Genomic DNA, 12,059 nt, shown 5'->3' on the forward strand with positions numbered 1-12,059 from the left:
ACCACTAATTAAAGATGGTGGAATGTAACTACTACAAGCACACAGGCATTGAATTAAAGATAATATACCTGTATGGGATAAACATACTAAGGTTTAAGAGATTGGCTCTTTTGTCTCCAGTCCTTTGTAATGAAGGCTACCTGCCTTTGGACCCGTTAGCTCCTGCTCATATCTTAAAGCCTTAGCTTAAAAATCAGTTTCTCAAAGCCAAATACCTAGTTGGTGATGGAGCCAGGACATAAATCCAGGTCTTCTAACCTGGCATTCTCTATTAAATAGTGCTTCTATTTACATACATACAGTGATGCCATTACCACTGAGCTGCCCTACACTGTTGCAACTTTATGCCAATTGTGGGCAAGATGGCTTTTGCTTTTTCTTCCTCTTTTTTCTTTTTAAGATTAAGCTTCATAGGACTTATTTTTATGAACTTTCTTCCTGGAATGTACAACAGTCTGATGCATATCCTTTTCAAACCACCAAGAATATTACTTATAAGATAATCTCTAATCATAAAAGCATCAGGTTTTTGTCTAGTTCTAAATTTCTCATGACAGAATATACTGGAGCTAACTGCAGCAGTTTTCTTTCTGCATGAAATGCTGACATATTACTGAAGCCTAATGTTTTCTTTCTAGAAATTGGATAAAATTTATTTACTGTCCCTTTTGAAAAGTGTCTTAGTAGGGTCTTATGAAGTTGACTTTTAAACTAACTCTTTAAATTTAATTTCATTAATATCAAATTCTATCTGAAAAATGGTTAATGTCAAACAAAGCAAGATCAATTGTGAAATATTAGGTAACTTGAAAAATCCCAGGTGAGGACAAAAGATCTGTGATTACAATGTCAAAAGCTTGGTGAAAAATTGCCTGAATTTGATTGTCTGCATAAATTTCCATTCCCTAAAGGTTCCACATTTCTGTAGTGCTAAGCTTACCACAAAAGTAATTTTTATGAATGTTTCAAATTCAGAGGAATTAATCTTGTCGAGAATGCTTCTTTCAATGCTGAAAATGCATTCTTTCATAATTAGAATCAAGAAATGATTTCTAACTTGATACTATTAAGGAAACTCGGATTAAAAACATTTTTGTTATTTACAGCTCTATTTTCTGAGATTTCCTGGTTTCTGACTAGGTAACCTGTACTTAGAATAGGCAATCTTCCTATACATTTGCTAACATCTCACAGGATGGGTATTCTTTTCATTGCTGCATTACATATATAGGTGAAATTAAGATCCCACTCCTCTAATATATTTTTACTATAATCAGTAGGTAATATAAAAGAAGGTAATTATTCTTAAAGAGCCCACATGACCTAGAAATAAAATATATAAAGCATAAAACATTATTATTAAGCACACAAAGTAATCACTGGAAAAGACTGTGATGCTACTGTTAAAATGTTAACAGAGGTTATCAGTATGATATGGCCATGGGTGATTCTCTTTATTTCCCAAATGCTCTTCAATGAACAAACAGTATTACTAATTAAGAGAAAACATTCGCAGCTCTTTATAACATAAAGTAGGAATCAGAATACGAAATGATGTACTACAATTATAACCTTGTAAAGGCAAATAGTCATGGGCAAAGATAAAGGTAACACAGAAAAGAGAAAATAGTTGATTTGCAGGATGTTATGAATGATGGATGTTTTTTTCTCTTTGTTAGTGCCAGAATGTTGTTTGGGGGAAAAAAGGAGGGATTATACAAAAGGAGTAAGATAATGCTAAACCCAGTTCATCAGGGGAACTGGAAGGTGGGACATTGAGAGTGATAGACAGCAAGATGGGCCTGAGCCCATGGTACACGCATTATCATATGACCCAAGAAAATGATTCCGCTGACTGTGATTTAGTATATTTTTCTTGTCTTTTGTGGGAGCACGAACAGAAAGGCTTAACAAATAGGAATATGTAAATGAGAAGACATACTGAAGAATAGGTTACTGAAGCCAATTTTTTTTCTACTCTAAGTTAGTGGATGTATCAAGCAGGCAAACATTGAAAACAGGGACAGTCTGGCCCTTCTTTGCCATTAACCAGATACCCTGTAGGAGATGTGGGACAGGAAGTTGTGGGGACATGATACAGAACACCTGAAGTCTACAGCTCTACAGATTCATTATGGCCAAATATAATGTAGAGCTATCTAGAAATCCTTTGGATAGAAGTCATTTTGGTTAGCCAAGTTTTTCTAATGTCTAGAGGTCTTTTAAAGTTTTTCTTTAAACCACTTCAGAGAGGTACCTGGGTGGCTCAGCTGGTTAAGCATCTGCCTTCAGCTCAGGTCATGATCCCAGGGTCTTGAGATCAAGCCCTGCATCAGGCTCCCTGCTCAGTGGGGAGTCTGCTTCTCCCTCCCTCCTCCCCCTGCTTATGTGCTCTCTCTCTCAAGTAAATAAATAAATCTTTAAGAAAAAAATAAAACCACTTAAGAAAGCAATAATTCCAAAATTTATCTTTTTAGAAGGAGACAATAGCATTTATTTAACCATTCTCTTAATGCCGCAGGGTTATCACTGACACATATTGTTTACTGCGTCATTAAGAGTCTGTTGAGGAATTAATGATTCTTTTTCTTGGTATTTTTTGTTCAGGAGGGCTCAATTTTTTTTTTTTTTGGTAGTTTGTTTTTTGCACTTTTTGCTTTTATATTTAAGGAACACGTTCTTATCGTTAGGGCTCACAAGGCCGTATTTTACCTACAACACAGGATTTTTAGTACGCAGTCTCTGCTCTATCAGCTTCTGTCTTATGTCCTAGTGCTCATCTGTAGTTCACACAAACGCAGCTGCTAGTCGGCTGAGCTATGGCTACGTGAGGGGCCACCAGATATGATGACTTGATGACCGCCTCTCAGTATAATGTCACCATTTCATTTTTCACCGAGTTACCTTTGGTCGTCAGCACCATTTTGACTGCTGTTCAAGACAATTCTCCAAAGATCCGAGGATACCAGTTTCTTCTGGTCACTCACAAGATTGATATCCGGCAACTGCAGTTCACAAACTTTGCTTTCAGACAGACTAAATTCTTGAAATGCAACAAAAACCTTCTGGAGTTCATCCCAGTATTCCAAACTACAAGGAATCTATATTAAAATAAAGAAGATTTTAGAAGTTGCAAATAGAAACTATGATACAGTTCTATATTTGTGGAAATGCAAATTAAACCATAAAAGTTATAACATGAACAAGACTTTTAAAAAGGGATGTCTGAAAAAGACAGTTTAGAATTTCTTTTCATAGTTATATTCACCCTGTTTACCTACTTTATTTTAAAAACCCATTCAAGAATACTATGTGAAAACAGCCAAGAAAGTTTTTAAATAAAAGAGAAAAAATGAGGAATAAATTCTACCAGCTGTTAAGCGTATTATAAAGCTATCAGAGTTAAAAGATAAGGTTTGGTAGTAGCCTACAAATAGATTAGAAGAAATAGAACAAAAAATAGTATAAGATATAAGTACAGAAGTACAGATAAATAGTAAGGAAGATACCATTTCAAACAAGTAGGGAAAGACAGGAAATGAGGTTGCAAGAACTGTCTAGCCATTTGGCAAAACCAAAGTGGATCCCTACATCATTCCTAGATGAAAGTAGATTCCAAAAGGATCAAAATGCAAAAACTAAGCAAAGAATCAAAGGCTTTGAATGCCATACTTGACGAGCTGGACTTCATAGATATATATAGAACACTACACCCCAGAACCAAAGAATACTCATTCTATTCTAATGCCCATGGAACATTCTCAAGAATAGACTATGTTCTGGGACACAAAACAGGTCTCAACCGATACCAAAAGACTGAAATTATCCCCTGCATATTCTCAGACCACAACGCTCTGAAATTGGAACTCAACCACAAGGAACAATTTGGAAGAAACTCAAACACTTGGAGACTAAGAACCATCCTGCTCAGAAATGACTCGATAAACCAGGAAATCAAAAATCAATTTAAACAATTTATGGAGACCAACGAGAATGAAAACACAATGGTCCAAAACCTATGGGATACTGCAAAGGCAGTCCTAAGGGGGAAATACATAGCCATCCAAGCCTCACTCAAAAGAATAGAAAAATCTAAAATGCAGTTTTTATATTCTCACCTCAAGAAGCTGGAACAGCAACAAAGGGACAGGCCTAGTCACTCACGAGGAAGCAGTTGACCAAGATTAGAGCAGAAATCAATGAATTAGAAACCAGAAGTACAGTAGAGCAGATCAACAGGACTAGAAGCTGGTTCTTTGAGAGAATCAATAAAATTGACAGACCACTGGCAAGACTTATTCAAAAGAGAAAGGACCCAAATTAATAAAATTATGAGTGAAAAGGAAAGGTCACGACCAACACCAATGAAATTGGAAGGATTATTAGAAACTTTTATCAACAGCTATATGCCAATAAATTAAGCAATCTGGAAGAGATGGAGGCCTTCCTGGAAACCTATATACTACCAAGACGGAAACAGGAAGAAACTGATTTCTTAAACAGGCCAATTAATTATGAAGAGATTGAGTCAGTGATAAACAACCTTCCAAATAACAAAACTCCAGGCCCGGACGGTTTTCCTGGGGAATTCTACCAAACATTCAAAGAAGAAATAATACCTATTCTCCTAAAGCTATTTCAAAAAACAGAAACAGAAGGAAAGCTACCAAACTCATTCTATGAGGCCAATATTACCTTGATCCCCAAACCAGGCAAAGACCCCATCAAAAAGGAGAATTACAGACCAATTTCCCTAATGAATATGGATGCCAAAATCCTCAACAAGATCCTGGCTAATAGAATCCAACAGTACATTAAAAGGATTATCCATCATGACCAAGTGGGATTCATCCCTGGGATGCAAGCGTGGTTCAACATTCGCAAATTGATCAGCGAGATACATCATATCAACAAGAAAAGTCTCAGGAACCATATGATCCTCTCAATTGATGCAGAAAAAGCATTTGACAAAATACAGCATCCTTTCCTGATTAAAACCCTTCAGAGTGTAGGAATAGAGGGTACATTTCTCAATCTCATAAAAGCCATCTATGAAAAGCCTACGACAAATATTATTCTCAATGGGGAAAAGCTGGAAGCCTTTCCCTTAAGATCAGGAACAAGACAAGGATGCCCACTCTCGCCACTATTATTCAACATAGTACTAGAAGTCCTTGCAACAGCAATCAGACGACAAAAAGGGATAAAAGGTATCCAAATTGGCAAAGAAGTCAAACTGTCTCTCTTCGCAGATGACATGATACTCTACATGGAAAACCCAAAAGAATCCACGCCCAAACTATTAGAAGTTATAGAGCAATTCAGTAAGGTGGCAGGATACAAAAATCAATGCTCAGAAATCAGTTGCATTTCTATACACGAACAATGAGACTGAAGAAAGAGAAATTAAGGAATCCATCCCATTTACAATAGCACCAAAAACCATACATTACCTTGGAATTAATTTAACCAGAGACGTAAAGGACTTATATTCTAGAAACTATAAATCACTCTTGAAAGACACTGAGGAAGACATAAAAAGATGGAAAAATATTCCATGCTCATGGATCGGAAGAATTAACACAGTTAAAATGTCCATTGTACCCAGAGCAATCTACACTTTCAATGCTATCCCGATCAAAATACCGAGGACATTTTTCAAAGAACTGGAACAAATAGTCCTTAAATTTGTATGGAACCAGAAAAGGCCCCGAATCTCCAAGGAACTGTTGAAAAGGAAAAACAAAGCTGGGGGCATCACAATGCCGGATTTCGAGCTGTACTACAAAGCTGTGATCACAAAGACAGCATGGTACTGGCACAAAAACAGACACGTAGACCAATGGAACAGAATAGAGAACCCAGAAATGGACCCTCGGCTCTTTGGACAGCTAATCTTTGATAAAGCAGGAAAAAACATCTGGTGGAAAAAAGACAGTCTCTTCAATAAATGGTGCTGGGAAAATTGGACAGCTACATGCAAAAGAATGAAACTTGACCACTCTCTCACACCATACACAAAAATAAACTCCAAATGGATGAAAGACCTCGATGTGAGACAGGAATCCATCAAAATTCTAGAGGAGAACATAGGCAGCAACCTCTATGACATTGGCCAATGCAACCTTTTTCATGACACATCTCCAAAGGCAAGAGAAACAAAAGATAAAATGAACTTATGGGACTTCATCAAGATAAAAAGCTTCTGCACAGCCAAGGAAACAGTCAAAAAAACCAAAAGGATCAAAATGTTAAAGGCCCAAACTGAAGCATAAGAGAAAAAAAATCAGTTAATATTTTTGTTTGTTTCCTTTGTTTTTTTATTCAAGTGTAATTGACCTATATTTTTTGGTTTTTTTTCGTTTCTTTTTATTATGTTATTTTAGTTGCCATACAGTACATCATTAGTTTTTGATGTAGTTATATTTTTATCATAATAGGGCAGCTTCTTATAGGTATTGCATGAAACCCATGGAAGAAAAAAACCCCATAAAACCACAGTGGATAAAATCAAATAAGAAAAAAAAAAGCAAACTAGGGTAAGATAGGTGATATTCAATGATAGATCCAGGAATAATTGTTGTGGTAGCAGAGAGTGCTTACAAATCAATGAGAAAATGATAAATAAGCATATAGAAAAATAAGAAAAGGAAGATGTTGGAAAAGGCAATTCGCCATGGGCCCTGAACTTCCCTACATTTATTGTAGCTATGAATAGGATGCAAGACCCTGAAAGCTGTTAACGGGGGCTAGTTCTTAGGTTGTGTTTACAGAGAATAACTTTGAGGGATGCGGGAAAGTCTCTCTCCAGGGCGAAGACCAGACTCACTCTAAAGGGGGTGGATGTGACAAGCTCCGTGTTCCTGCCTGTGCCATATAACTACTGCATGCAAGCCATCCCTGAGGGCCCTTGTGCAGTGCCCTTGTGGGACCTGGGGGCAAGAGGAGCCAATGCAAACGATGCTCGTGTTACTTGTCGTGTCCGACAACGTTCTTTGTTTCTGACCCACGAGTCTTATGTCTTCTGCCAGCAGCCACGAACACTAACAGGTGATTTATTAGCTTGCATATGGTAAAATTGGAGACTCTGACAGTAATTAGTTCGCAGAAAAAGAAAAGTAACTGGCCAGGAAGCATGAAAAGCTACCCAACTTTACTAATACTTAAATTCAAATTCAAATTAACAATGTAATATTTTTTATTTATTACTCTGACAGTTTTAAAAGACTGACAGTTCCAATTTCTGCACAGGTGTGGGAATAAGAATTTCCACCCAATATTTTTGGAGGGTAATTTGGCAGTATCTATCAAATGTGTGGAAGTACACATCTAAGAATTTGTTTACAGAGATTCCAATGCAAGTGTGTATTTATTTCAGCACTGGGTGTATCAGTAAGAAATTAAAAATGACTCAAATACCCACTAAGAGGGGATTAGTTAAATATAACAGGCAGATCTACAGAATGGATTACTATCCAACCATTAAAATGAATAAGGAATATCTATATATACTAACACAAAAGACATCCAAGATACATCACTAAATTTTAAAAAAAGCTTTAGAATAGAACATGTGGGTTAATCCCATTTGTCTTAAAAAAATAAAAAGGACTGGGCTCAGGTGTGTTTTTTCTTTTGGATGCATTCCCTAATTAACATCCTCAGAGCTGATTGCTGCCTCCTTTGTGTCACTTCTGTATCTAACACGCTCCTCTGTCAAAAAACTCATTACACTTCGCAATTCCCTACTTAACATGGTTGTCTCCTTTGGCTGACCCTAGATCCTTGAGGCAAAAATGGCACATTTATTTAAAAAAATTTTCTTAGCATCTAAGAGTTTCTGGGACATAAATAGGATCTTAACAGAAGCTTCCTGAATGAATAGATTTCTCCTTAACCTTTCTTTTCTAAATAAGTGATTCCTAATCTTTTAATGGGAATAAACTTTACCTCCACCCATAACAGTTCCTTTTCTTTAAAGAGGGACTTGAGCATCCATATATGGAGAGATGCTTACCGGGAAAAGGGGAACAAAATGGATATGCATAAGAGGCTGACAGGGGGATGAAACAGAAGCATATGTTCTGTTTAGTGATGAGGACAAGTAACACATTCATAGTAGTCCACTTTTATCCATTTCTTGACATTCTCTCCCTTCTTGCTTTCCATGACATACTTTTTTCTAACTTTTCCCTCTCTGGGTCTTTGTTTCTATATTCTCTCTCAGCCTAAAATACCTGTACACCCCCTCATTTCTCATTGTCTCATGTTTAAATCCTTCCCATCTATCAAGGTCCAAATGAAATACCACCTTTCTTTGAGCCTTTTCACCTCCCCAGATGGAGAAATGCTCTCCCTTTTCTGAACTTCAATAGTTTTTTAAAAGGGAATCTGTTTCATAGCTCTTATCGCTGTATACCTCATGTTATAGTTATTTCTACACATGACATCTTCCCTGGTAGGCACATTCCTTGAGGGAATGATTTCCATTTGGCTGAGCTTTGGATTTCCATAGCACCTGGCAAAGTGTATATAGTGAATGTTCAAAAAGAAAGTTGCTGAATGAATGAATGAATGAATAATTCATGGATGAATGAATGAATGAATATATACATACTGGGTGATTCAGTCCATCTCTGGCACATTAAAAATTCTCAACAAAGAAGTACAGATGAAAGCATGAACTTTGGAGTCAGACCTTAATGGGATTCAATTCCTAGCTCCATTAGCTATGAGTTCTTGGGCAAATTAATTTCTCCAACATCAGTTTCCTTATTTCTAAAAAGGAGATAGTAACAGAACTATCTCAGGAATTGTGAGAATCAAAAGAGACAAAGCATCTCATATAATACCACATAGTAAAAGCTTAAAAAATGTTAGCTATGAATTATTTATCCTTCTCATGCTCAAAGAACACTTCTGAAGCTTGGGTGTTTTTACCAGGAGCGGCGAGGTTGTGATTAAGGGTCTTACTTGCCAGATTTCTTAACGATGGGTTGGGTTTGTGAGAAGAAAATAATAAGCCTAGAACCTGGATATTTAAGAACACTGTAATCTTAGTTCAATACAGTTTTCTGCTGCACATCTATTAAAATGTGGCCGTCCGTGTTGGCTACGACTTGAGCGATAAGGAATATCTCATTGCTTATCTCCCCTCTGGACTGCCAGTGACTGCCAATGAGTCAATCCTTTGGTTTAGGACAGTCATAACCAGAGATGGATAAGATGTGGGAAGGGGGTAAGATGTGGAAGAGGGCAAATGAGGTTAGAAAAAGCATATTTAAAAAAACATATTGTTTTTTTGTAATGCAAATAATAGAATGTAAAGTTCAAAATTATCTTCTTGTTGAGAGGTTACACAGAAAATAGAGTGAAAAGAAAAGACTTGTTTCTGGTATTGTCTGCAGAAGTTCTCCATTAAAATTAATACATGATAGCTTATGAAAATTGGCTGTCACATTGGAAAGCAGAGTGGGGCTTTACGGAAAAAAAATCTAGTAAGTTTTGATGTGCAAGGCGAGGGTTGGAATAGGTCCATAATATAAGGCAATACAAGCTGGCAACCATTGTGGGAAGCCATGAGGCAGTTTAAGGGCAGTAAAAGTGGACTGTACCAACACTGGCACTTAGGGGAGGGGAGTTGTGAAGAGTTCAAAAAGAGAGATTTGGAAGAGAGCCAAAGACAAACTATTTAGTTCACAACTTTGTGTGAGGCTGGCTCTGTGGTTACATACTTCAATTTGAACACTACAGACAACTCTGAAAATTCAGAAAACAATAGAAAACTACTATAGAAATAAATCCCCAAATATGTCAGTATGTGTTTGTCAGGATTTTCCTTTGTACACCCTGTTTTCCTTGGTTAACAAGGGGGTATTAATAAATTCACTCCAAATAAACTTCTGTTGAAAAAATTTTACATTGTATGTCTTAAGTACATTTGCAAAAGCACATATGATCCCTTCCCTCATTATAAGAATGTATTTGTCTTCAAAACTTCTGATGAAAAGCTAATAATGAGTACAATTAGTACTTTAAAGGTAATTTTAGTCAATTGTTCATTCAGATACACACTGAGCCATAAATTTATAAACCATGCAGATAGAATCTTTGTATTTTATTTCTCCATCATAAAATGTCTTTCTGGTATGACACTCCCATAGGATGTTCTACACCTTGACCAACTGATTTAATGACTCTGAGCCTTAGTTCCCTCATTTTAAAATGTAGGTAATAAAAACTATTGTGTTTAGGCCGTGTTAAGGATTTTTGACTTTACCTTCACATCAATGGGATATCTTTGAAGGGTTTTAAGCAAAGAAGTAAGGAGTCAAATGTATGTTTATTTTAAAAGCTTCTGATACTGTGTACAGAATGGATTAAAAAGGGGCAAGTCTGGATGTGAAAGGATCAGGTAGGAAGCGAGCGAATACAGTGGTCTACCTACAGTATGGTTGGTGGCAGCACAGTGATGTGTGGGAGATTCTTGGGACATAAAAATTTATCGATTGATTAGATATAAGGAGAGGGAGGTGTCAAGGATGACTCCCAGGTTTCTGGCCCAAGCGACTGTGTGGATGCTGAGGTCATTTACTGAGTTGGTTAAGACTGATCTGTCCCACTGGGGAGTACGTTTGTGGTATATATGGGGTAGAGGAGGAGAGATCATGAGTTCATTTTTAGGAAAGCTGAGTTAGAGGTAGCAATGAGCTATTCAAGTGGAAATCTGGAGTCAGGAGTTGGCTGTTCTGAAGAGTGGAAGAGGGAGCCAATGTGTTGATACACAGCGATAGGTTTGTCCAGCCTTAGCCTTTTGTCAGGAGAGTGTAATGGAAAAAGCATCAAAGTTCAGGGTATTTATTTACAAGAGGGTGTTTTAAAAGATGAATTAAGAATACAAACTGGTTGGGGCACCTGGGTAGATCCATTGGTTAAGCGTCTGCCTTCGGCTTAGGTCATAATCGTAGGGTCCTGGGATCAAGCCCCGAATCGGGCTCCCTGCTCATCGGAAAGCCTGCTTCTCCCTCTCGCTCTGCCTGCCACTTCCCCTGCTTGTGCTCTCTCTCTCTCAAATCAATAAAATCTTCAATAATAAAAAAAAAAGAATATAAACTGGTTAAAAGGGGATGAGAAAACAGAGTGAGCTGACGGACAGGGAGAAAGCAGGGATAGGTTTATATATAGTTTATACAGGTTTATATATAGTTTAACAAATGCCTATAGCAGAGCTTGGTGAGTGAGCAGGCTGGAGAGAGAGACCGCAAGTGGGATGAGATGCTGGAATGAACGATTTAGGAGGCAGAACAGTTTGGGGTGACGACAAGGTCCGGGGCTTGTGTGTGAGAGTGAGTAGTTACATGTTGTGAAGATCACTAGAGTGAGGAGATCAAGCTGGTGTGTTGGCTGGGTCATTTGCAAGGATGTTGATGTCGGTGAAGGGTGGGGGATGGGCTAAATGGGTGATGGGTACTGAGGAGGGCACTTTTAATGCGCACTGGCTGTTGTATTTAAGTGATGAATCACTAAATTCTATTCCTGAAAGTAATATTACACTATATGTTAACTAACTAGAATTTAAATAAAAACTTGAAAGAAAAAAAAAGAAGCCATGGGCCAGAGACTTCTGAGAATTAGGGAGAGTGACCCACAAGGTAGTAGATGACAACAACAAAGAGGTGTGTGGAGGACAAATAATTAGATGGAATGAGTCACAAAGGAGCAGGGAGATTTTACAGGAGGGTAGAAGAGTAGAGGCAAGTGGCATTGGTGAGCAAGAACATCTTATCTCCTGACCTTGAGGTAAAAAGAGATGTGAGGGAATGAACAGTCTCCACCTCAGAGGGTTACAATGGTACACAGAGTCCCAGGGGACGGCAAGATTTTTATTTAAGGTAAAGGGGCAGGGGAAAAGCCTGAAGAAGAGATTGAGGCTTAGGGGAGTTCACTAATCATAGATCAAGTGTTTCAGAGGGCTCAGTGGAAGGGTCTGGTAGGTAGAAGAGAGGAAGCTGGTAAGAGAAGGAAAAAGGGATGCAAATCAGTGTCTCCACAAGAGGGGA

The 12,059-nt window shown here is 37.7% G+C and overlaps 1 protein-coding gene across 7 annotated transcripts in view; it reads right to left on the reverse strand.

Annotated features, from left to right (window-relative positions):
- The window catches only part of VPS13B (vacuolar protein sorting 13 homolog B), a 760,370-nt gene that overhangs the window by 96,011 nt on the left and 652,300 nt on the right, over positions 1-12,059 (reverse strand). For all 7 annotated transcript variants that reach the window (XM_087864704.1, XM_087864702.1, XM_087864703.1 and 4 more), the window contains one exon: positions 2,905-3,101. In XM_087864704.1, the coding sequence (XP_087720830.1) occupies positions 2,905-3,101 (197 nt within the window). The remainder of the gene's footprint in view (positions 1-2,904; positions 3,102-12,059) is intronic.

The sequence above is a fragment of the Ursus americanus genome, chromosome 9, assembly GCF_024610735.1.
Source record: "Ursus americanus isolate L20-20 chromosome 9, mUrsAme1.1.p, whole genome shotgun sequence".
Lineage (NCBI taxonomy): Eukaryota > Metazoa > Chordata > Mammalia > Carnivora > Ursidae > Ursus > Ursus americanus.